Source organism: Peromyscus maniculatus, chromosome X (genome assembly GCF_049852395.1).
Source record: "Peromyscus maniculatus bairdii isolate BWxNUB_F1_BW_parent chromosome X, HU_Pman_BW_mat_3.1, whole genome shotgun sequence".
Lineage (NCBI taxonomy): Eukaryota > Metazoa > Chordata > Mammalia > Rodentia > Cricetidae > Peromyscus > Peromyscus maniculatus.
The window spans coordinates 49,371,600-49,399,037 of record NC_134875.1 but is presented as its reverse complement, the minus strand read 5'-3'; the positions used below and the strand labels follow the sequence as shown (position 1 = coordinate 49,399,037).

Here is a 27,438-nt window from a genome sequence, read left to right as displayed (position 1 = left end):
TCTTCCTGATATAGGAGGGAAGGCAGTAAAAAGCAGACAAACGTTTTGCAAATAGGGACATGAAGGCTCAGGGAGTTTGGGTGATAGGCACAAATTAATAAAGCTCCTTCTTTGATTCAGATTCAGTGTTTTCCACTTTGCTACCTTTGCCATTGTGTCACAGAATCATACCAAGCTAGTAATAACAAATCTGCCCTTCTCCTGTACAGGTTTTCTAAGGTTGCCTCATTCTGGATGGTCACTGTTAATTACTTAGAAGAAAGTATTGGTTTGAATAGGAATGAATAGAAATGAGGGTTTCTCGTACCATTTCAAACACATCACTTGCACTTGATTTGATAGACTTAATGTCCCCAAAATCTCCAGGAGGGAACTTCTTGAGCCACACCCAGTCACCCTGGAAAGAAAAGGGATAGAACACTGATGAGATTCAGTTGTCAGCAGCTAGAGCAATGTGCCTTCCACATAAAAGGCTTAGAGTAAAATTACCACTACAAGCAGATTTTGTTATCTCCTCCCCACCCTCTACACCAAAGAAATTCCATATTCCAGGTTAAAAGTGTCAAGGCACTCAGAGCAGGGGAATGACCCCCATGTATGCAGATCCCAGGAAATACAAGGATAGCACTCAGAAATGTCTTCCTTAACTAACTGCAGAAAGTGCTAGGTCATTTCACTTAGTCATAGCTAAGTGATGTGGCACTGGGCTCGCGTCGATTAATGGTGATGGTTGGTGATTGCAATTCCCACTGCCTTGAGGCATCTGTAGTGGGAAACGCAAGGCAGGAGATGGAGTGCCACAAATGTCTGCAGCATTTACCTTAACTCATTTTTCTCTTGTGTGACAGGCCATGGGGTCAAGGTGGGGGCCTCTCTTACACATTCATCGTAAATTGACTGATTTAAACGTAGATTAAACATTTTTTAATTTTGATTCATATGTGTACTGCTACAGTAACAAGTCATCTAGACCCTTTCCAAAGTCTCTTTCCAACTTTTGCCATTCATAATAATTTTATTTTTTTAGTTGAAGTGTTTGTACGTCTAATGGGATAATTTGATACATGTATACAATGTGTAAAGATCAAATCTGAGTAATTAAAATTGATTCTTAACTTTTGCAACACAAAAGTACAATTTTTAAGGTCACTGTCAATTCAAACTCAATTATTTTGTTGTCTTTCTTCACTTTTGCTGCCAGTACCTGATAATTTTCTTCTGCATGCATAGCCTCAAGGAGTCATCAGTCATCAAGCCCTACTTAGTTCTGTCCAACCAAAAATTTTTTAAAAGCAATATAAATATAGATTCCTTTTCCTCTGTGATAATGATAATGTCTTACACTGTGCTCCCTAGTCTTCGAAGTGCCTGCACATCTATTACCTATAGCCTGGAGAGTCCATTTCAGGCTGCACCTACTTGTCATCAAGTAGAGATAATAAAGCAGAGAGCTCTGTGCAATCCAATTGTGAAAATAGGAATGTGTAACCACTCTCTTATTAAGGAATATACCCAGCTGTAGCTGTTCATCTGGAAAGCTGCTAGAGGCAAAGGCTAATGGTAGCTGCCGGCATCACAGTAACTCTCCTGCATTTTGTATTACAAAGCATCTCCTAGCCAAGGAGTTCAAAGTCTCTCAACTAGGGAATGACTCTAGATTTGTCCAGAGCTGGACAAATCTGTGAGAGCCAAGCTCATTGCCCACAAAGCTCAGAAAGGCAATGTGGCATGAGTTGGTGCCTGCAGCAGAACGGACAAAGTGGGACCCTGGACCAGCTGCATCAGTGTCAGCTGGAAACTCTTTAGAAGTACCACTAACTGAGTTCCACAGAACACCTAGAGAATCACAAAGTACAGAGTTGGGACCTGTAGTCTGGATGTTATCAAGTCCTCTCCGTAATTCTGATCTATGTTCAAGTTTGCAACCTAAAGCCCAGCCTTTCCCCTGGTCTTATCTCTGTGATGCTTCCTTCATTCATGGCCTCTCCATTTGCCTCACACTAAGCTTCTCTTATCAAATTCTGCTCCCAGGCAGGGATCTAAAACTCATTCAGAGAAGTCAAGAGAACTGCTGTGTGGTGGTGGTGGTGGTGGTGGTGGTGGTGGTGGTGGTGGTGGTGGTGGTGGTGGTGGTGGTGGTGCACGCCTTTAATCCCAGCACTTGTGAGGCAGAGGAAGGCAGATCTCTGTGAGTTCACAGCCAGCCTGGGCTACAGAGTGAGATCCTGGCCAGGCTCCACAGCTACACAGAAAAACGCTGTCTCAAAACAAACAAACAAAAGTCAAGAGGATCTGCCACAAGCTTAACTGTTTTATATCTCAAAGGATTTTGCCCTTTACAGCCATCAAAGGTTAAGCCTTAAGCTGATAGAACAAAACTCTAACTGGAATTTTACAAAATGAGATGATGTATAATGCACACTAATGGTTTTTGTTGTTGTTGTTGTTTTTGGTTTTTTTTGTTTTTTTTAAAGCCTCCTCAGCCCCTTGGCAACTGTCACTTGGCCCTCAGTAACTACCAGCTGCTATGGCACCTTAGTGCTAATTAGATAATGATGTTTTCCCTCAGGTGGAAAAAGAAGCCCTAATTCTTTGAGTATATAAGTGTGCACTTTGTTTTTGGGCAGCAGCCTTGGGTACATAAATGCACACACATTTTACAAGCATGCATGTTCCACACTCACATTTGCTAACCCGCACCCTGGTCACAAAGGAGCACATCCCACTGGTAGTGTGTACATTCTGTATATCACCAAGGTCTCCCTGCCAAGGGAAGCCTCTTTTAGGAGGTATAGAGTCTGCCTATCAGGGTGGGAGAAACAAACTGGACTTAGGGTCCCATGATAGGAGAAAGAGGCAACCTCGAGGAATTTCTGAAGCACCGTCAAAATAATGACTGAATAATATGCATCATCAGTAATGATGGTCTAGAGATAGATGTGAGGCTTGACACCCTACCCATTCCAAAACTAGACCCAGAAACCAGAATGTCTGCATCTCCTTCTGTACAACTCACATTTAAGTTAGAACATATTGTCACTGCGAACAGAACCCTCATAGATGTGATGCCCTATATGGTGTACAATCTGAACATCAGTTAATTACTAACAGCTCTGACTGCCTTACAGGTCATACATGATACCTTCTTGAATGGAGTTAGCTCCATCAGAGACATAGGCTGACCTTCTGTTTGGATTCTTTACTGCCAGAGTAGCTAAGAACAGTTTTCCTGTCAAATCACTAAATTTGAGATCAGGAAAGGGTCTTACATACACATAACTCAATCTCATACCTCCATAAAGAACCCAGAACAAGAACAGCACCAATATCTTCCAGTGCCCACTCTGATCCTCTTTTCCCTACCAGGTTCCCCATGTCTGGAGTATTTGATTTGCTTACATTTTGGTTCTCACACAATCCGTAAGCAGATTTATATTGCATCTGTGTGCATCCTTGTTCATGAAAAATGAGGGGAAAGGAGGAAATGGGGAGGTTTTCACATGGACTAAATAGCTTTTGTTTGTGACTTTTAAAACAGATTGATAAAATATTTCACTTATCACTTACTTTTTAATTAAGAGAAAGAACCATTAAGTTCAATTCATGGAAGTTTTTTGAACTAATTTAAAGTCTATCTGTTTTGCACTAAGGCCATTGTGAATTAACTAAAATAAGAGAACAGATCCTAAACACAACTCTTCTTCAAGCTCAAGGGTAGCCTTAGCAGATCCACTTAATCAGTCTTCTCTTCAGCCTTCCCGCCTTTAGAGCAAGGTACCAGATGAGTTCTCCAGGCTTTGTTACTTTAATGATCTATAGCTCCATGATGAGAGACAATGGCTGATGGAAGGGAGAGGGGTAGAGGGAGCTCAGTGTTATAGGAAGGAAGAAAAAGAAAAGGTTCTGAGCATGGTAAATGAGTGCATGGAGAAAGAAGACTCGAGGAGCAACACATGGGGAGAGGCTAAGAGTTAGAAGGTTGTAGCAGGAATCTTAACAGTTTTTATTAATAAAAATCAAACCTTAGGCCAGTTATTGGGGTGAACTCTGGAGATCAGAGAGACAGAACAAGCCACAGCTAACCTCACCTGGCCAACTTCTCAGCTGATCTTGTTTTCTCAGACTGGAAGCCTCTGTGCCCTCATATCTGAATGGCTCTCAGCTGAACTGCTGCTCGAAAGCCTGAAAGTTTAACCAGGCCAAATGCTTCTAGTTTCTGGTCCTCATGCCTTATATATCTTTCTGCTTTCTGCCACCACTCCCTGGGATTAAAGGCTCACTTCTTGGAATTAAAGGTGTGAGTCACCATGCTTAGCTGTATCTTGTATGCTTGCCTAGCTCTGCCTCCCAAGTGCTGGGATTAAAGGTGTGTGCTACCACTGCTTATCCTCTATGTTTAATATTGTATCTGTTCTGTCTCTGACCCCAGATAAGTTTATTAGGGTGCACAATATTTGGGGGAACACAATACCACCACAGAAGGTGCCCAAAAAGGAAGCAGAAGATGAACTCCGGGATGTCTCCTGGATTTGGGTCAGGATCACATTGCTTCCTACCTCATCTCTCCAGACCCCTAGACTATGGTTATTAGAGCAGATCGTGACAAATGCCTAACAGCATCTGCTGTCACTGCTGTCTCCCACGCTGGTCAGTTCACCTGGCTCTGTTTTCTATATTCAAAGAATATAGAAAATATCTGTGAAAGGTTACACATCTGTACATGAATCAGAGTATGACTATTGTGTCGCTCAATACAATGTGTGGGACCCCCTAGATAAAAAGCCTGTCTTTGGCTATTGACCATCTACAAGCCTATTACGTGGAAATTCCAGGAATCCCAGGTACAGTTCTCCCATTTGGTTGGTTGGTTGGTTGGTTGGGATTGTTTGTTTCTTTGACTTTGCACGTGCGTGCAGTAGCAGTAGTACTAATTCATGTGTGGGAAGTTCATGTGCACTTGTGTTCATGTGCATGTGGTGGCCAGAGGTTGAAGTTGGTTATCTTTCTCAATTGCTCTCTGCCTTATGTTTTGTGACAGGTCTCTTACTAAATCTGGAGACTGAAGACTAAACTAGCTGGCCAGAAAGCGCCAGGACTCTGCCTATCTCCAACTCCTGATTGGCAGGATTATAAACACACACTGTTGTACTCAGGTTTTTTTAATGGGTTCCAGCAGATTAAACAAAGGTCTTTGTGCTTCTGTGGAAAACAGTTTACTGACTGAGCATTCTTCCCAGTAAAGGGTTATCATTATGCAGCTCTAACTTGTTTAGTAACTACTATGTAGTTCAGGCTGTCCTCCTGTAACAATCCTCCTGCCCTAGTCTCCCAAATGCTAGGATTACAAGCATGTATCACCATGCTTGGCTACAGTAACATGGATTATGGAAAACTGACTTGTTTGCAACAGAATCTACTGGATGCAGAAACCTCAAACAACTTCCAATAGAGGACCATTTGAGCAAGCTGCTGAACTTTTTTTGTTTGTTTGTTTTTCAAGACAGGGTTTCTCTGTGTAGCTTTGGAACTCACTCTGTAGCCCAAGCTGGCCTCGAACTCAACAGAGATCCGCCTGCCTCTGCCTCCTGAGTGCTGGGATTAAAGGCGTGTGCCACCACCGCCCGGCGAACTTTTTGTTTTTAATCTACTGATTCAATTGACTTACACTCCATCTTAGATATCTCTTTAACCTCAGCCAGGGAGTTTTGTAGACTGTCTTTCTTCCTTTACACCTTACTCTCAGTCTAATATTTACTTCACTATATGGTATTATTGTTATTAACACCCTCTTGGGGCTGGAGAGATCACTCAGGAGTTAAGAGCACTAGCTACTCTTCCAGAGGACCTGGGTTCAATTCCCAGCACCCCTGTGGCAGCTTACAACTGTCTGTAACTCCAGTGCCAGAAGATCCAACACCCATTTCTGGTCTGTGTGTATACACACAGGTGGTGTAGATATAAATGTAGGCAAAACAGCCACACACACAAATAAATAAATAGATAGATAGATAGATAGATAGATAGATAGATAGATAGATAGATAAATGTCTTTAAAAAAAAACGAGCATACTCCTTTTGTGAAGATAAAGATCCCCCACCCATGAACTGACTGACCAGCAGTCATTTATGGAAAGTTATATAATCAGCTTCATGTTCAACTTCCAAAACAAGAAAATATCTGACAAAATCTTGAAGGGCAGTAACAGGCTTTTATTTTTCTTTCTCGATTCTACACTGTAGACTTTCAACCCCACCAATAAAGTATACCATGATTGAACACATTAATTTGTCCACTGAATCAAAGAATCATAGCAGAGCCATGCCAGATGTGGCCTTGGAGGCTTCTCTCTCTAGAAATTACCAAACCTGGCTGCACATATCTAAAAGTATATCAATTGGCTTAAAACATACATCAATACCTGGTCACAGGTCCCTACCAACTGAATATCAACAAGAATCAACTGGTAAGAATGGGAGTTTGGACATAGCTCTTTTTTCATTTTAAGTTTCAGAGGGCAATTTTAATGCATCCCTGGGATTAAGAACTCAATTCAATTTCTAATTTGGTAAATGAAAAGTGAAGGTTATTGATACTTCCTTCAGAATGCTGTTGGTGCATTGCGACTGTAAAGACCTAAGTTCACGCTGTTTGACATTCCAAAGCTATCGGATCACTTCTGCCTTTAGTTTTTCATAGAGGAGATTCTTCAAAATCTCAAGCTCACATTTGAAACAAATCCCCTCATTGATTAGATTAAATCACAGTAAAATCCAGAAGTTTCCTGCTTCAAATTAAGATAAAACTCTCACCCTCAAGTATACAGAAAGACCATGTGTGATGCTAATTTGGTGTGCAGTCACAGGCAATCCACTTGTGAAACTGGGCAATTCATATGTGTGTGTGTGTATATTATATATATGTGTATATATATAATATATGTATATGTTTATGTATTTATTATGTATATATATAAACAAGAATTTATTTATCACAGTTCTAGAGGCTGGAAAGTTCAAGGTCAAGCGATAGTAGATTCAGTTGTTGAGTGAGAATTGCTGTTTATGTCCAAGATGGTGTTTTCACATCCTTTGAAGTAGAGAAATATTGTGTTGTCCCATGGTGGAAGGCAGAAGGGCAAGCAGGCCAAATGCTGTACAAAGTTTTGTTTATAAGGACTTTACTCACATTGATTGAATCACTTTTTATACTCTCATCTCTTTTTATTGACACATATTCATTGAACACAATGATAAGTTTCATAAAGACAAGTTCTTTCAAGAATATCCTGTACTTTAACCACAGTCATGCCCTCATATCCTCCTTCTCTCCCTGCCACTAATCTCCTCCCTTCCCCCCAGTCTTCCACACTCATGTCATATACCTCTATATATGTTTATACATTTCTAAAAGTTCTAGGATCCATAAATGAGAGAAAACACATGATATTTGTCTGAGTCTCACTTTTTCACTTAATATCTCAGGCTATTACAAATGTCATGATATTGGTCACTAAATTTTAACACCTAAAGTTTGGAGGTAACATGTTATTTATTTGATGGAGGAGAATATTCTTGGAAAATCCATTGCAGTCAACAATCTGAATTCTTCCCTGTTTTAGACTTCTTTTGCAGTTCCTATTGAAGGTGAGCGTGTCTGCTGCTCTCAGGAATGTCTCCAAACACAACAAGGGAAGCACACTGGGAAAGCCTCACTTAGGAGGGACAGAAGGATGCTCTAGTTTCCCTTTACCCCCTGCTTAATGTTTTCCTCCTGAGAAGAAACAGCTCATCTCTACAAGTGATGCAAGATTTGTTCTGGTTGCCAAATCTTAATATCTAAGAACAATGGGGAGGAGGTGACCTCATAAATCTTGAAAGACAGAAACTTCAAAGGGATGTTTCTATTTTATAAAGCCTAAAGTAACCTGTTATTCCCAAAGATAGTACAGGTGAATAAAAAGAAAATTTTTAAAGTTTCAATGTCACCAGAAGGTTACAAGTGTAGGAAAAGCAACTAGACTTTGAAGATTCCCTCCAAACCTCACCCCGCATATCTGTATCTCTAGACATCTCACACCAAACAAGTAACTCAGGCAGTCATTTCTTCTATTACATATAGTGTTGTGGGATGACTGGCCCATTTAACTATGTGGGTCTCAGGTCTTTTCCCCACAAACCTAATAAATGCATTGAGTTGAAGTATCAATCAAGTTTCAAGTAGAAGGATCAGTTGCTGGGGAAAATCACTGTCAAAAACATCAGTCAAGAAAGCTTGTAAATAGACACAGACAGGAAGACTTGGGGAAAAACAACTGACTCTTCAATGACAGCATTGCTTTCAAAGCCAAGGTGGCTGCAGATTGAAGACCTTTTACATGTCTTACCTCGTAGATTGCTATGTTGGAGTTCTCATAAGTAGCTGGAGTTAGACTGCCTGAAGAAAAGGACAGCCTTGGGGACCTCCCACTTTGAACTTCTGAGATAATCTGGAAGCTTACACTGGCACGACTTCCTCTCTGTGAAAGGATTAGGAGAAAAAAAGGTTATAAACAACATTGTCATTATTTAAAACCAATTCATTATAACCATTCAGAACGCTTTTTAGGCTATGGTTGAAAACTTACTTAAATTCTACATACCACCAAGGAACGGTTAACATTGCCAAGTATTTTTTTTTCTCCAAGATAACTTGCTTTTTTTAAATTAAAATATAATTACATCATTTTCCTCCTTCCCATTCTTCCCTCCACCCCTTCCTTTGCATCCCCCAATTGCTCTTTCTCAAATCCATGGCTTCTGTCCTTTACTTGTTGCTACATATATATTTGTGGATGTGTATTCCTAAAGGTGTAAATACAACCTCCTCAGTCCCTATAATGTTACTTGTTTGTTTTAGACTGGGTCTCATTGTATGGTTTATAATGCATAATCCTCCTGCCTCAGCCTGTCAAGTACTGGGAATACAGGTATGCAACACACCACCCCTGGATCCCAGAGAGAATTTGAAGCAAGAAAGAATACCTGTCACTAATTTAACCTGGAATCCTCATTTTATAGACATGAAATTTAGACCCAAATGGTTAAATATTTTCCAAATATCATCTTGTCAATCATTTAGTTATGAGAAATGTGGTTATAGGGAAATCAAAACTTTTAAAAATAGAACTAGGGGATAACTTCAGTCCCTCACTCCCAGTACTGACTCCATTTTGTTCTGCTCTGCCAACTGGCATTGTTCTTTCTGAAGATGAGATTAACGACAGAAGGCCTCCCACCGAGCAATTAAGTTGACACAGAGTAAGTGGGTTATGGGCCCATGATAAGTGTGAGGCTGAAGTAGGCCAGATTCTTTATTCCTTGATTTTACTTAGACACACAGTCTGAAAGGGGGAGCTGCAAGCTTCCCAGTTGAAGGACAAAATCAAGAGAGTTCTCTACAATCTGTATTAATCTTTACAGATAAGCTCTTATATCTTCAAATAAGCCAGTAGACTTATTTTATGTGAAAATGGATTAAATCAACAGGTACCTCAATCTTTTTCTCTATAGTTCTTAAAATGTCATTTAAAAGAATTACAATGAATAGAAAATAACAGATATCATTGTTATTATCTAGGCAAGGCCCCCAATAACACCATTTATTCATTTCTTATTAATTACTTTTATTACTAGTTGTCATAGTAGTGTTTCCATTATTTTGAAACAAAGTCTCACTCTGTAAAACAGGCTGGCCCTAATAACATAATTCTCCTGCCTCTGCCTTCATAGGACCAAGATTGCTGGCACATACCAACAGAGCTCAGCTTCTCTTCTCTCCTTTTTATAAGGAAGAAAAAGACAGCTGAAGAATACAGGGGTTAAAGAAGGACTTTGGTGTTACAGTTCCCTGTCCTGCACTCTTTCTTACCATCATGCTTTCTATCAGTCTTGCTTGCCAATAAGAATTTATCCTAAGTACTTTCTAACATTTCGATTACAATGGTCCTTCATCAACTGAAAATAACTGGTTGCCTTAGCCTTGACTTAAGTTCTTTTGGTACCAAAACTATGACAAAGTCTGAAGAAAATGTTCTGAAATTTTAGCAGCTCAAGACTTAAGCGCACATGTAAAACCTGACTCTTCACATAACCCCTCCATCAACCTGCGCTCCCTCCAACAGAGCAAGGCCAGGGAGCCATCTACTCCCCTTCTAGTCTTTATTTTCACATCTCGGCAAAAGCACGTAGATGTGTATTAAGACATAGACCTCTCTGTGAAGGGCAAGGGAGAAAGTGATCAAATATGCCAAAATCCACATACACTTGGATTTCAGCTTCACTTTCTTCTCAGATCTTCTTTTTCTGACCTGACTTCTCCTGCCCTGCCAATTTTTCTAGACTGAATTAATTCCGTATTCTCCAAGAGTTTACACTTTCAGACATTCCTTTTGGATGGAATTCTTGGCTTGGTTTCTTGACTGATTAAACACAGCAGCTGCAAGTTTGTGACTGCAGAGCAATTAAGCAAAATGTATGCTTCCCCTATCTGTTCCACTTGGAAGCCTTGACAGAAGCCAAATGCCAAAAGAGGACTTGGAGGCCAGAGCTACGTTCTTCTAGGGTAATACCATTCTTTTCCACTTAGACCAAAACACTTCAACAAGCATTAACATTCCCTAAGGGGCTATCGATATTTGCTGTCTTTTTCTCACTCTTACAGTAAAAAATTGTAGTGATGTCTTTATTCTCTTCCGGTCAAAATGTACGCCTAAATGAAATGCTCTATCATTGTGTGTGCTGTCGTAAACCCTAGGCATTCTGTCTGTCTGTCTGTCTGTCTGTCTGTCTGTCAGTAGCACTCACTGCTGTGGTTTTTATGACATTTTTCCAAGTCCTGGCACACTTTTGACACACAAGTGCAGTTTATATATTAGTATAAATGAGAAGGCATGTGGATGGATATTTATTACAGACTTTACTTCGCTATTACAAGATCTCTGCATTGAAAAGGCCAATTTAGGCCCCAAATTGAGCATAGTTATTGTTTTTGCTACTTTAGAACACCACATCCAGGCAGCTGTCAAGAGCTGTCAGGCTGACATGGGTAATGCCAAATTAATAAGGGTTTGGGGAATAAACTGTATGCTTTGACCGAAACTTTAGTACATTTATCTCTATTTTCACAATGACTTTTATGACTGATCACATTTCTAGATAAAAAAAAATTAACAAGACTGAATTATTTCATCTTAGTATCAAGTCACAAATTGGGATTGCTTCACAGCTTTCGAATCAGGGTCTGCACTTTCTCCTGCTTCAGTTGAGGAATTTCATACAAAGAACACTGAGTCTGAGTTTGAAAAACCCAGACAGATCCACCACCATGACTGCTGGTGTCCTCTAGTGGTTTCAGAAACGGAAATGAATTTTTGTGGCATGAGAATAGAGTAGAGATTTCAGCCAAAGTGATAGGTCTGCCTTTCATCAGCACATTTCTAGGGAGGTGATATTCACCTTCCAAAGCCATCTGAGGACTTAAACCAGAGGATTCTAAATGGGAAACGAAGCAGCTAGCTCATCTGTTCATTCGATCAACCATACAGGACATTATCACCTAACTCCTTTCTTCATACAGCCAACTAATCACATGTAACTTTTAGTGTCATTTTTAAGCAGGTGACCAGTTTGCCACTGAGGTAACCAGTTCTTAAATCTGGTGTAGTAAAATGACAGCAGTAAAGGGCACGTGGTGTCTTTGTGTCTTCTCTCGACATCTTGCCACCCCACAGTACATGCAAAGATCGGTGTCATTATTGCAGCCAAATAAACTAGCATAAGGAACCACACCAGCTCCCTTGACAAAAATCCCCCACCCCCACCCCTACCCCGCATGCTCTCTTTCCATGCTTCTGTTTATGCTGTTTCCTCTGCCCAGAATATCTATCTCTCAGGGCCAGGAAGACAGGATGGAAACTGAATAAAACCACAGAAAACATGTCTTTTACAAAAAAAAAAAAAAATGTAACTACTCACTACTGAATTTTGGCCGACTGCCAACAGTTAAAAAATATATTGATGATAATTATACAACTTGATAGAGCACAGTATGATGCTGTTCATAGATACATACATTGTATATTTCTCAAATGAGGATACTTAAATTGCTTGTCATCTCAAACATTTATCATTTCCTTGTGATGAGAACATTCAAACCCCTATATTCTAATTATTTTGGAGTGTATCACACAACAATGCTAGCTTGCAATCACCCTTTTGTGATAAATGCCAACACTTACAACCCAACTTTTACAAAAGCTCATAAATCCAGATTTTTTTTTAATGTGTAATTTCAAACCTTGCTACTAATTTCTCCTGGGAGGGTCAAAGCAAAGTGATTGATAAGCAGTCTGCCATCTAGGACATAGACAAATTCTACCTTCCCTTCTTTTAAGCCTCAGCTTTGGATGCGGATCTCTGAAAAGACTCCTTCCACTAATCTGACTTCTCTGAAGTCCTATTCAATCTCCAGCTCATTTGTTCAATTTGGCATTTATTGATTTCCTTGCATGACTTCATTGTCTTTAACTTGACTAGAATGCCCCAGAAGGGAAGGACTACATGTAATCTCAGAAAATGTGTCCCAGGGACAGTAGCAGGTCCTTATGAAGATTACCTAATATAACACAAATATAAGCAGTATTCTTGTGAAACTCAACCCTCTTTAATGAGTTGAATCATTGTTTTCCAAACTTTTATTTACAACTGTGAACAGGTTGTGTGTTAGAGGCTAATGTAAAGTATCCCTAAAAGGGGTTATATGAAGTCTAAGCTAAACTATTGCCCAGAGTAGACTATGTTCACTTTCAGAATACAGTGCTAAATCAGCATTATCTAACTGAAATAGAACATGAAGTATATATGTAATTTTAATTAATAATTAATACTCAAACATATGTCATGATATAAATTAATTGATTGCTATATTACATAGTGCATAATAAACAAATCTGAGTAACATTTAGATATCCTTAAATATATATATATATATATATATCATTTCCTTTTTTATCTTTTCTTTTTATTCTCTCATACAATACTCATTTCTTTTTTAATTTATTTTAATTTTATGAATTTGTCTGTGTGTACGTATACGCATGCTACATGCTTGCAGGTGCCTGTGGAGCACTGAAGAATGTGTTGGAGCCCCTGAAGCTAGAGTTACAGGGAGGCTGCTGGACATGGGTGCTTGAAAATAAGTTCAGGCCCTCTGCAAGACCAATACAGCTTTTAAGTGCTGAGCCGTAATTCTATTCCCCTATATTACTTCTTTATGTCAGTAACCATTGGCCTCCTCTTTTTCTTTTCTTTCTTTTTTCTTTTTTGTATATTATGCAGTAAGTTTACATTACAGTCACTCAAGTGTTCTATAGAACACTAGAATTTATTCCTCCTGTCTAACTGTAATGTGGTACCAGTTATCTAATCTCTAGTTCCCTGCGTTCTACCCTTCCTACCCTCTGGGGATCACTCATCCATTCTCCTAATTCTACATATGAGCAGGATCATGTGATAGTGCCTTCCTATATCTGACTTATTTCCTTTAGCATCACGTCCTCTAGTTCAATCCATGTTGCTGCAAACAACAGATTTTGTTCTTTTGTGGCTGAAGAATATTCCATGACACATATGTAACTATGTGTGTTCTAACAGTCATAGTAAAACATAAATTAAAATAGATAAAATAATTTAATAATATGCTTTCTTTAACCCCATATATCTAAAATAGTTTTTGTTTATAATCAATTTTTTTTTTTTTCGTTTTTTTTTTTTTTTTTTTTTTTTTTTTTTTTTTTTTTTTTTTTTCGAGACAGGGTTTCTCTGTGTAGCTTTGCGCTTTTCCTGGGACTCGCTTGGTAGTCCAGGCTGGCCTCGAACTCACAGAGATCCGCCTGCCTCTGCCTCCCGAGTGCTGGGATTAAAGGCGTGCGCCACCACTGCCCGGCTTATAATCAATTTTTTACAAATTTTTGTGAGATATTTTATAGGTTTTTATACGAAGTGTTCTAAATGCAGTGTGCATTTTACTCTTGTGTTTTTGATTGTTAGCCTAGCCTTTTAATGGCTAAACCATCTCTCCAGTCCATGCATTTTCATAATTGAAACTAACTAAATGACTTATATATTCAATGGTAACTTGTAGCTTCTGGCTATGATATCGGGCAATATAGCCAAGAAAAGGGGCTACTTACCTTACTGCCAAAGTGGGGATTAATAAATGTCACATCTTCCAAAGTCAGTAGAATTCTGTTGGGTCCTTTAATCAACTGGATTTTATTTATACGTCGCCTGAAACAAATATGAAATAAAATAGGGGACAAGATGTTTTTGCAGACTCTGAGGGGATCTGCTTTACTATAATATCTGCAGCAAAGGGAATCAGCAACTTACTTTTGTATAGGGATAGTATCTCAGACTGATAAAATAGTGACCTCCCATCAGGAGCACATTCAAAACACCTCTGAATAATTTTAAGGAACTCTGCATAGTTCATACACTATGCACCTTAATAATCTTAAGATCAAAAGTCATTGATCTCTGGTTTATACACAAAATCACATTAAGGAAACAAAGCAAAATAACACGAATTAGGTAAGATTCCCTAGCCTTAGGCAGAGCTGGAACTGGAATCCTTGGTCCCTGGCTACAGGCCCAGATTTCTGCCCATAAGACCACTTGTCTTGAAAAGTTGCATCCATGCGTTGCCAAAGCAACAGATTGAAAAGTGGAAAAATTCAGTCAGTTGTTTGCTTTGTCTACACGAGTCCAAACAAGCGGGCTGACTCGGGTTTTTCTGTTTTGTTTTGTTTTCCCTGTTACCAAATTAGTCTCTTGTCTGAGTAATACATAGACACAGTTTAAACATGACTCTCTCCAAACATGCCAATTAATTTGCAGTCCATGTAATTATTTTATGCAAATCAATTAGTAGACTTACATAAGAGTGTACAATGTCTACCCCACACAATCAGATGGGTGTACCAAACAATTTAGGATCAAGACAGAACATTAGTCTGTGCAGCGCTCTCTCTCTCTCTCTCTCTCTCTCTCTCTCTCTCTCTCTCTCTCTCTCTCTCTGCTAGAAGCTAAATTCTGATTTTGTTTTTTTCCATAATTCAATAATGCAATGTGTTCACTGCAAGAGTCAGGGTGAGAAAAACAACCACTGAATGCTTTGTCAAGCTGGCCTAAAGAGACTTCTATAACAACATCACTGTAGCTTTAAGTACCAGGAGCCCAGTCAATTGTTCTCCATGACTTCACTGGTTTGGAAACAAACAAACAATTAATGTGCTCCTAATTGTCTGCCAACAACTATGTCCCTTATCATGGTGGGAGCTGTTGCCCTGCAGAGGAAATTAAAAGAGCCCTGTAGTGACTTCCTGGGTAGAGCACATGAATCTTTTGGCAAAGTAAAACATCACTTCCTAACTTATCTGTTTCTTATGTGTAGAAAAATGTCTTAAAGCAGGCACACCTGTAAAAATAATTGTGCTTCAAAATACAATCTAGTAGAAAGTAAATTGGATTCCCAGTCTGGGGGTGGTGGTGCTGGTACAGATTTTGTCATTAATTAGCCAGGTGCAGGTGACCTTGGATAAATAATTTAACCTCTTCATGCCTCAGTGTCTCCTATTGAGTTGGATAATAGTCCTTACATTACCAGCTTTAGAGTTGTTTGGAAAATCAAATGGGATAATGTATGTGTAAGTGCTCTGAAAAGCATGAAGCACCAGGAAAGAAGCACGGCTCATTATTATTATTATCATCATTAGTATTACAAAGCTCGGGAGAGCTTCACAGAAAGGCAATGCAATCTGGTTCAGAGGAGCAGGGAGTTCAAAGAATCCTTTGTTTTTGGGTGGTTGGGTTCTTTGCATGTCTTTCTTTCTGGGAAAAAAAAACCTTAAACAATCAAAACACACAGAAAAGGAAGGAACAGAGAGTCACTCTCCTGCAAGTAATCATCTATTACAGAAATTCATCAGCCGCTCAGCTCTTCTGATTGCAGCTGTGGTGGGCAGAGAGAGGGAGGAAGGCAATGAAGAGGGGTACCTTTTATGCTTTGTTAGCTGAGGAACCAAGGACCAAGAGACTCTGGGAAATGATGGGCCTTGTTCTCATCTCTGAGTTTTCTGTGACCACTTGAAGTACCAATTGTCTCAAACTCATTTACCTCTCCAATCATTTTCCTCTCTAATCATGTCCCTCTCCAATCATTTTCCCCTCCAGTCTTCTTTACCCTTCAGCTCGCAGCTCCAAACAACCCCCACCACCACCACCACCCACCCACCCACACACACATCCTTGTGGGTCCTCTTTTTTTCCCAGAGTACCAGTCCATTCAGTTTAAAAGACCAGCAAGAATTATAATTTGAGAATGTTGATTAGTAATATAAGCTGCTGACTGAGTGGAAAGAGCCTATGACTCCTAAAATCTTGAGGGTGGGGGTTATTGTCTGTCATTTGTTTTTTCCGAGTGTCTAAGGATATTAATTAAATATTAAATTATTTGGCAACATGTAAAGGATATTAAATTTCTGTTCTTAGCACTGACTGACATGTCCCAGCCACAGAAGTTAGAAGAAACAAGTGTGTCTTAACAATTCATAACCTACCTGCTCTTTTGTGTGTGCTGATCAAGTTTTTAACTAGATGATGCTTTTTCACAGGGATGCCAACGTGTTAAATAGGAAGACTAACACCTGTTGTGATGGTTTGAATCTCATTTGTTCGTAAGTTAATTGAAATAGCAAAGCTGAAGGGCTCTTCAGCATCATCTAATCTAATTCCTTCACTGTACAAATGAGAAAATCCTGGCCAAGTGAGGTTAAGTAACTTGTCCAAGTTCATACACTCTACCTACTTTTTATTGGAACTTAGCAAAATAACTCCCAATGAGTCCATACCATATTATTGTTGAGACTACCCTTGCAAAGAGATGACAAGGTGGAGAGACCTACTTCATTTCTCACTGTCCCCAAATTACTCTCATATGGACACAGTCCAACTCTTAAAATACAAAGATCATAAGAAAGGATTTTCAGATTAAGTGACATTCAGACCAGTCTTGAAACAGGTCATCAAATTAGTGAACCACCTGTTAAAGGATTTGAGGGAGGAATACAGAGTTGATGATAACTATGACGTTGATGAATAGAGGGGGTAGTTTCTATCCAAGGAAGAAGAACAGTAGCAATCCGGATTGTTATACCCTGGTCAAGAGGCATAGATGTTGCTGGGCGGTGGTGACATAGGACTTTAATCCCAGCATTCAAGAGGTAGAGAGGCAGGTGAACCTCTGAGTTTGAGGCCAGCCTGCATTCTAGGACAGCCAGAGCTTCACAGGGAAATCCTGTCTCGAGAAAAAAAAAGGGGGGGCGGGGTAGATGTGCAGATGAAGATTCTGGGTTCACAACAATTAGCAGGAAAATATGGCGTATCTACAAAGGGCTTAAGTTTTTCCATTTATTGAATGCCGACTAGGAGTCATGTATGTGGTAAGTGCTTTGCTTACTTTTGCTTATTCAGCCTCTATTGTAATCTTGTTTTAAGACTGTATTTTTAATTATATGTATATTTGTGTGTAAATATGGGTACACACAGGAGTGCAGTGCCAGAGGAAGCCAGAAGAGGTCATCAACTTCCTTGAGCCTGGAGTGAGCTATCTGACATGGGTGCTAGGAGCCAAACTCAGCATTCAGTCTTATCCACTAAGCTACTCTCCAGCCCCTAAAATAGTTCCATGTATTCTCTGTGTGTGCATTGGGGTAGGGGTGTTGAGCACTCATGGGCCACAGCATGCATGTGTAGGGCAGAGGACAATTTGTAGAAGTCAATCCTCTTGTTTCACCATTGTGGGTCCCAGGATTCAAGCTCAGATCTTCAGATTTGGCAGCAATTGCCTTTATACACTGAGTGATTGAGCAGGACCTGCTACTCCAAACTTAGGAATTAGCACCGCTCTTTGTAGAGCTTAGAATCTAGCCAGTCTGCCTGCAATACTCCAACTCCATTCCCTACCATATCATTTGGGGAAGGAGATGGTTCCTTTTCTAGCAGGAATGGGGCATAGATAAGCAGTAATAAGGAAGCTTAAACTCCTGGTTCTTTTATTTCACCATTATGTTGAGAGCCAGATCTACTCATAGGTAACATCACCACTGACACTACAACTGAGAACGTTATTCTCAGCATCCTGAAAACACTTCATTCTAAATGGGGCCAGTAAGGATGGTAAATCACCATGGAAAAGAAAATCAGTGGGTCATATAATGAGGCAATTGTACTGAAACATGACTTCCTGGAAATCAATATTAACAAGGCTATTGTGGACTTCTATTTTGTGTATATAAAAAAGAACAAAAAATGTACCTTACAAAGTAAGCAAATCCATTAACAGACAGCAAGGCTATAAGCAAAGCAAGGCAGACCATCATGGCTAAGGCGGGGTCGATACCTGCTGAGAGGGAAAGAAAAAAAGAGAACAGCATTGGAACAGAAAAGCAGTGAATACAGCCCACCACAGAGCGAGTCCGTGTGCTTCCTGGTGACTCTAAAATCAAGCCACATGTACCTAACCTAATTCCATTTTTCTACAGCACAGTCTGTCTTGTTGACTTTATGGACAAGAAAGCAATTTCACTGTTCTGAAGCAAAACCACTCACCACTCTGACAATAACAAATCACATGAATTAAGGCTGACCAGGGTGTTTTCTTTGGAGGAAAAAGTCTACAAATGGAAAACTTTGAGCGCATTAATTTAAGTTGGACAGCAATAAAATTCTTTAGAATAGGTATGGCATCTTACCTGTGAAGGGTAAGTATTATGCTGTCTAAAATAAAGGACCTTTTTAATCCATCTGAGTCCTCAGATTTGTCCTTTAAGGGTGAGGTACAGTCTGGTTTTGACAATTAGTGTCTACATAAGCATATATGTTGATCTCTATGAAATCTAAATATCTAAATAGATTACATATATTTCAGGGGGAAGTACATGATGATGTGAGTGAAGAAGCAGTTGGATGTGTCATGTTAAAGAAAAATCAGGGTCAAAGCTTATTTCAAGTAGATGCACTTGTTTTTGGAAAGGTATAAATCAGAATACTTGGGGTCCTTTTAAAGGTACCCTCTGGCTCTCAGAGACTTGATGAAGCTTCCCTCTTCCAAAAGCTAAAAGAGTCTTACTAGTCAATCAAACTGCTAAGGGACATCAGAATGACTAGTTGTGGTTCCTACCCTCAAGAAGCAGTATATTTTGCAGAGTGAGGAGACACAACCAATCCATGAGAAACAACTGAAAATTGATTTTGTGCTAAGCTGTAAGGTGGAAAATTTTAGTGTAATGGTAGTTTAGACAGGAGATGGTGTAAATAAGGTATTCTTGGGGTAGAATCTGACTGACAGCATTTGGATATACTATGGGATACCCAGGTGATCTTTTTAGTGGAGGAAAACAACCAGAGGCCCCAGGCAACTCAAGTGAGGGAAGCAGGAACATACTCTCCTTTTATTAGAACAATGTCTTTGAGAAAGACTGAGCCTTCTTTCAGAACCCATGATGGGTTAGCTTTCAAATTGTGAATGATTATTTAAGACTGGGGAGTGCCTTTTGTGGTTCTGATTATTTTTAAATGAAGGAGATGGAGTCCAAGACGTCTGTGCAATCTGCAATGCAAATGTGTGACTTTGAGTGTGTTTCAATATTAAAACAGACCGTGTCTTAAAGAAGTGCCCCCCCCCTATAACTCCCACTGAACTAAACTATCGACCAGTGCGTTTTCAGTCCTTACCTCCTCGGCAGATCTTCCCTTCTGCAAACCAGCATTTTGCATCTGCACTAGCGGGCCTGCCACCAGGGAAGTGAATGGGGCTCCCTCTGAAGCGAAGCAGTTCCGTTTCCATGTCCACCGTGTAGGTGCTGCGCAGTTCCCATTCTTTCCAGTTGGTGTCCAGGATTACATACTCAGAAATTCCATTTCCATTTGAATCTGTCCTTATCAACTGGTTGAATCCATAGAACTGCATGCGTCTGGAATGCTGAACCAGGCCGGCAGCACTAGCCTGTCCATTTTCTTTCAGAGCATTATTCACGGCTTGTGCGATAAAGTAAATTGAGTTGTAGATGGTTCCAAACAGCGGTGAAACCTATTTTTAAAAATTACAATTATCTTGAGCCCTAGTCACCCTAGAGCAATTTCAGAGTATATTCCAAGCTTCTCTTCATTATTATGTGCCACACGTCTGAATGGAGCAGAGCTATGAAGACCCGGGGGGGGGGGGGGTGCGGGAAATATTTCTAAGGACTTGCTTGGCTTCTCCCCTGAATTTTTCTGTTTTTCCCCCAAGGCCTCCACATCTTTAAACATATCAAATATGACAATTTTACGAGCAAACCAAGTCATACACAGTATATGTTTATGTTCCTCAGCTTAAAAAAAAAGGTGATTTAGGGTTAAAAAGAGCACTAAACACAAGCCTGAGCTAGACAAGGGGAGTTCAAAGGAAATTTACCAGGCTAGTTACTGGTGCAATGGTTATGGGGAAATCACTTCCTTGCACTACTAGAGTAGTAGGTGTGTCCTCCTGTCTGTCCAAAATACCTAGTCTACTAGACACACTCCTCAGAGAGGTGGCTACTAGGATCCCGTTTTAAATGCATAGCCACACACTAGACAACATGCATCTAAATCAACAAATCCCACACCCTATGGGCTTGCAAAGTTGCAAAGCGTGCTTTGATGAGAAACCACTGTAAGACAGTAGGTATGCTACAGAAAATTGCGTGACTATGCCTGCTACCCAGTTGTTACAAAGGCAATGCTATTTGTATACTATGCCTGAGATACTGCTCATTAACCTTGGAATAACTCCTGTATCTTTTATCATAAAAGGTGAAGAAAAAGATCAAACAATCCCTGTACTCTGCAGCCTCCACAACCACGGACTTGCGGTTTCCTATAGCATTTCAAATAGATTATGGAGGTCATTTTAGCAAGCTTTGAAGAAAGCTGATACTGTTTTTGTATCCTAAGGTCTACAAAGCTAACCTCCTGTGACAAGCTTCAAGTGAGAGAAAAAAGTACTTAAAATTAACCAAATATGCTTGTGTTGGAAATGCAATTCAATATACAGAGCAGTATAGTAGCTAACAGAATAGTTCCATGCTTTGTTTACGTAGACTATGGTGGGACAACCATGACTACAAATTAGCATCACCCGAAGAATATCAACACCAAGCTCATAGCAACAAATTGAGATGCTAAATTTGGGAGCCAGAGATCAGAATTATGAAAAGCATCCTAGAGGTTCTAATATATCTAAAATTAGTAAAAGCAATGGACTGTTCCTAAGGAAAGAATGTTTGGGTGCATCACACATTACTTCACTCAGTATCTTCTATAAAGTGATAATACAGAATTATGACTATTGTAACCTTTTATGTCATCTGATTAGGTATCTTCATAGGTAGAGAAGGGAGATTCAGAGATGCCAAGTAATCTGACAAGTTCACTCATTCAATCAGAAAATCAGGGATAGAATACAGGGCTCCTATATCTTGGGTTAGTATTCTTGATTGGGGCGGGGGGATGCTGGCTACAGTCCCTTCTGCTTCTTAACTCTCCTAAAAATTCTTGACTTTTGGCATAGTCAAGTTCTTGTTTAGCATTCTGTTCTCTTCATATTAGAGTGCCCCAAACTTAGATCTTTAGCTTCCTTTCTATCTATACTCTCTCCTTTGGTGACCACTTCTGCTATTATGAATTGAAATTGCATATCTATGCCATTACAGTTCAGACCTCTCTCCTATATTCCAGATTTAAATAGTCAACTGCTTACTTCAATAAGTTTATTTGCATGTTAAATTTCAACATACCCCAAATTGATCTTCACCCCACACCCCTTGTACCATCTCTAATACGTATCCCTCATTTTTTTCTGAATAGCTACTGTATTCTTCCAATTATTTAGACTACTGAGTCTCAGTCTCCTGAATTCTGTTTTCATGAACTCTCTTCACTACCAAACCCCAAGACACATCCTTCAGAAACAGATTAGAAACAGTTCAAAACAAGATGTCCACCTTTAGTGAACAAGAATACACAGAGATCCTTTAGGAAGTCTTCAGTAATCTCCTGTCTGGACTTTCTTGACAGTGGTAGCCTTTAGTATTCCTGCAAAAGCCCAAATACTTTCTGAGATATTGGTATGACACCAAGTGAAGGAAGGAAGGCGAAGTACAAAATCAATACTAGCAAAATAAAATAAAAACTAGTTTTTAAACACCCACAGGGCAGCAAGTCCCTGAAAGCAGAAAAGAATGCTAGTGTTCTGTTCTGAAAGGCATAGAGCCTTCTGGGAAAGAGACTGTATCTTTCTATCTTCTACCAAAATAAAACATTGAAACTCTTTTTTTAAATCTGCCTCTGAGTTGATACACTGCACTATTTCCTGCTAGCTCGTCTATCCTGCCCTCTGTGTTCTTAGGCAGGCCCGTTAGAACTGACTGACAGCAACTCTCTAAGATTACTGAGACTCGAAGCCTATTCTTTGGGAATCTCTTGCCTATGCTGCACATACACACAAAGACGAGAGAGAGAGAGAGAGAGAGAGAGAGAGAGAGAAACCTGATGTGGGTGTCCTCATAGCCACAAAGTTATAATGGAGAAAGGGCTTGAAGTTAAGACAAAAGCCTAGCAGCAGTATTCAATTACAAAGGGGATCTGTCACCATGATCCACTGTCCATGAGAAGCCTTGGGGCCTATTTCACCCATTCTACTCCTTAGCAATGGAAATTTTCCCTTCACAGAAGTCCAAAGTCCAAAGCATGCTCTGCTAGCATCAATCACAAAAGTTCTCTAGTTGTATTTGCAGCAAATGATGAGAATAAGATGCAGAAGATGAAACAAGGGAAAACTGGGCATGCTCCACAGCCCTGTTCTGGCTTCTCACAAAACTGTAAAGAAGTGTGGTGGTTTGAAAGAGAATGTCCCCCATAGGCTCAAATGTTTAAATATTTGGTCCTGAGTTGGTGGAACTGTTTGGGAAGAATTAGGAGGTGTGGCCTTGTTGGAGTGGGTATGGCCTTGCTCAAGAAGATGGGTCAATGGGGTTGTGCTTTGAGATTTCAAAAGCCAACAGCAGGCTATGTCTCTCTCTCTCTCTCTCCTCTCCTCTCCTCTCCTCTCCTCTCCTCTCCTCTTCCTTCTCTGGATCAGATGTAAGCTATCAGCTACTGATCCAGAACCATGCCCACCTGCCTGTCGCCATGTTCCCCACCGTGATAGTCCCAACCTCACCCTCTTAAACTGCAAGCCCCATTAAACACTTTCTTCTATAAGTTGCCTTGGTCATGATGTTTTGTCACAGCAATAGAAAACTAAGACAAGAAGCAAGACAGAATTAGCAGGAATACCAGTCAGACAGATGACTTTGCTGACATCATAGTCCAGAATTGGAAGACCAATGATGATCTGTGCTGCTGTTTTTGTTTACTGTGTAGGTCTGAACCTGACTAAGTGAATTGTAAACAAATGGCAATTGAAACATACCATTGGTTTTTATTTCCTGACTTTAGAAAACTCTATTCTAAGCCTTTTAGAACTTCTAAAGATGAGAAGAAGGCCACAATAAGGAGCTCTGAATTTGTTCAGCAGTTTATGCTGTTATTAAGTTGATTATCATCATTTCAGATTTGTTGCGCTTGAGATGGCCTCAAACTTGCTTCCAAGGAACTTGGTCCTCAGAAGTGTACATTAAAACCTACTTCCTCAAAAAGTCATTACTTTAATGACAAAATGGCAACATCAGTTTTGAACAGGAAGCTAGACACATGTAGACATTTTAAAATTTTAAGTTAATTTAATTTCTGTTGTTAAAAAATGATACTGGTCGGGCAGTGCTGGCACACGCCTTTAATCCCAGCACTCGGGAGGCAGAGCCAGGCGGATCTCTGTGAGTTCAAGGCCAGCCTGGTCTCCAAAGCAAGTTCCAGGAAAGGTGCAAAGCTACACAGAGAAACCCTGTCTCAAAAAAACAACAACAACAAAAAATGATACTTAGGCCAGGCAGTGGTGGTGTACACCTTTAATCCCAACACTAGGGAGGCAGAGGAAGGCAGATCTCTGAGTTCCAGGCCAGCCTCATCTACAGAGTGAGTTCCAGGACAGTAAGGGCTACAGAGAGAAGCCCTGTTTCTCAAAACAAACAAAAAAAAATGGTACTTACAGTAATTCATGATCACAACCCTTGGACTTAGCCAAAAGCTGGATTAAAAGCCATTTGGTATGATGCTCACAAACACAATACTCTTATTTTACAGAAAGTAAGATAGACAGACAACTCACTTCAAAGTTTTGGAAATCCTTCTTTATACCCTGTCTGCTGGGCTTCTTTCTGGGATGCTCCAAGCCTAACTAGCTCCCCTTCAGCTTAGCAGCCCCCTGCCAAGCACACATATTTGGGACAATGGAAGACAATAGGTTTATGGATCATCCTAGGAAATCTGGAAGATTCTCTTTGCTTAACTGTATAAGGCCACACGTGGGGAAAATATCCAAAATGTGTGTTCCAGCAATACATGACTGTAGCCAACAGAATTTCATTTAAAACAAACATCAGAGTACAATAAAAAAAGGGAGAATTTAGGCACCAAAACCTAATTTCAGAAGTCTATTTTGTGCCCAAGTATAGAGGTACATAGTAATAATCCTTGCTCAATCATCCTGAGACCAAATTAGGAAGTTTGTTAGTGATCTCCCACCCCTAAATCTCTCTATTCTGATTTACTGTTCTCTTCTCACAGATCCTTGTAAAGTCTCACTACCTCCTACATCCAAGTAAAACAACCCAATAAACATGTTCAGATCAAAATATTTGTCACTTGGTTCTGTTACTTCCTTTAGTGAAGAATGAGCACTAGCTATTAGCTGAATGTAATAAACTACAGTGAGCCTGATGTGTGGTTCCATGGTCAGGTTTAGCAATCTTTGGTGGAATCTCAAGACTGTCACTTGTCTTGACCTTGAGAAAACTGCTTCGAGCTTTAATATCCTTACACATAAAATAGAGATGTTAGTGTGTACTTTGTGGATTGGCTTGAGGATGCAATGGGATCATTTATGTAAACTACTTAGTACAGGGTAAACACTAAATATACAATGCCTGCTATTGTTTGTATTTATGAAGAGGAGTTCCTGTCCCTGGTAACATCATCCTGTAAATGTGGTGGTTATGCCCTTATTCCAGTCTTGAATCTATGACTAGTTATAGTCTAAATTTTAAAACCATTCCTTCTTCCTGGGACAAAGATCTATTTATATTTTATTTTCCATTATATCCCCTGATGAGTTCCTGAGTTGTAGCAATAACTACTTTATTAATAATAATGGCTAACATTTACTGAGGGGTTATTAGGTGCCAGGCAAATCCATTAGTGTCTTGACTCATTTGAATCTCACAATTCTGTGAAGGGGTACCATTACTATGTGCAATTTAAAATGATGAGAAGCTACAGAGTTTAAGTATATTCAAGGTAGCCTCTTTAAAGCTTTTAACCAATGTTCTATGTCTGAGCTCAATAAATATTTGTTGAATTAATTACAGAGCTGTAGTAAACAATGCAAATGAATATCATATGTACCCTTTTGTAAATTCTTTTGTCCTTCATGTTTTGTCCATAGCTTCCTGGTATAGGGAGAAGAAAGAACAGAACATTAGTGTTTCATAATTAGCAATATCAAAGTCCTCTGCAAACCTGAGCCAGAGACCATGAAGAAAGGAGGTGGCTGTAGGAGTAGTAACTGATTTTGCCGAGTGGAGGTCAATCAAACTAATGTATCTTCAGAGGAAAGTATTGATAAGCAGCAAGCAACTAGGCTTTCTCAGGATACTGGAAAGGGTTAGTAGTTAGAGAAGCTCAGCACTGTGCTAGTGGGGGTGAGGGTGAGCATTTAGGAGAGAAAAGTCTTTGGATATCTGAGGGAGGGATACTTAGACATCTCCCTGTCTTGACATTCACTGAGAAGAGAAAAGACCTCTAAAAAAAAAACCAGAAATGCATTATGTTCATTCACAGCAACTCCAGAAACAAAACAATGGAAACCAAGAAACTGGGAATTGAGATGGGGCGCCAAAATCAGTGATGAAGTTCAAGTCTTCATGAAGCTGAGAGTGAGAATCTCAGGTTCTTTCACACCAATTTGTGCCCCAATTCTGGCAGTCAAGGTTATGAAGTCTCTACTCTGAAGACAGTCATCGACTCAAGGGTCAAAATTGCATAGATATCAACTAAAACCAACAAACCAAACAAACAAAATAAAATGAGACAACAGGTGACTAGCCAACTGCTCTCTGCAGAAGCCCACTAGGTAACACACCTACCTTCAAATCTGCTGTTTCGAGCTCCATTCTTAACTATAAGCAGATGTTCAGATTGCCAGATATTCAAGCAAAACTTTTAACAGTAAATACAATGATTGAAACAAAGAAACATGAAAAATGAGGAACTAAGGGGAAAAAAAAAACAGAAGTGAACTTCAAAGAAACTATGATATTTCCAAAGAAATAAGAGCTCTCCTTGTCCTTGAGTTCCATATTCACAAATTCAACCAAATGCAGATCTCAAAAATACAACACACATATTTGCATGCATATAAATATATAATCATATATTTCCTTGTATATATACTTGAGAAGAACGTGTATATACTTGAAACTTTTTCTTTTATTCCCCATATAGTATAAGACATAAGTAGCACTTATATTGTATTAGAAATCATAAATCATCTAAAGTTGATTCAGAGGATGTGGGGGAAAGAGCATAGGCTATCTACAAATGCTACAGCACTTTATATAAAGGGCTTGAGAATGCATGGACTTCGATATGTGGGGGAGATTCTGAAACCAATGTTCCATAAATACTGAAGGACAAATGTAGTCTGTCTGTAGTGATATATTGTGTACCCTAATAAAATTTGCCTGAAGATCACAGAACAGAACAATCCACTAAATTAAAAATAGATGCCAGGAAGTGGTCGCACACACCTTGAATCCTATCACTCAGGAGACAGAGATCCATTTGGATCTCTGTGAGTTCAAAGCCACCCTGGATTACATGAAATTGATTCAATCTGGGAGAGAAAACAGAGAAACAGAGGCAGACAATGGTGTCACACACCTTTAATCCCAGTACTTGGGAATCACATGCCTTTAATCCCATTACTAGGAAGGAAGTAATATGGCTGAGTGGAGGAAGGTATATAAGGCTGAGGAGACAGGAACTAAGCCCTTTTCAGCTGAAGACCTTTTGTCTGAGGACTCAGAGACATTCAATCAGAGGATTCATGGAGTTGGTGAGGTGACATGTGGCTTGTTCCCTTGTCTCTCTGATCTCTCAGCA

The 27,438-nt window shown here is 39.7% G+C and overlaps 1 protein-coding gene across 1 annotated transcript in view; it reads right to left on the bottom strand.

Annotated features, from left to right (window-relative positions):
• Gucy2f (guanylate cyclase 2F, retinal) overlaps positions 1–27,438 on the bottom strand; it is a 98,053-nt gene that overhangs the window by 50,143 nt on the left and 20,472 nt on the right. Inside the window, exons 4-8 of the mRNA XM_076561562.1 lie at positions 19,831–20,185; positions 18,412–18,499; positions 14,229–14,325; positions 8,385–8,516; positions 308–397 (exon numbers count right to left, since the gene is read on the bottom strand). Of these exons, the coding sequence (XP_076417677.1) occupies positions 308–397; positions 8,385–8,516; positions 14,229–14,325; positions 18,412–18,499; positions 19,831–20,185 (762 nt within the window). The remainder of the gene's footprint in view (positions 1–307; positions 398–8,384; positions 8,517–14,228; positions 14,326–18,411; positions 18,500–19,830; positions 20,186–27,438) is intronic.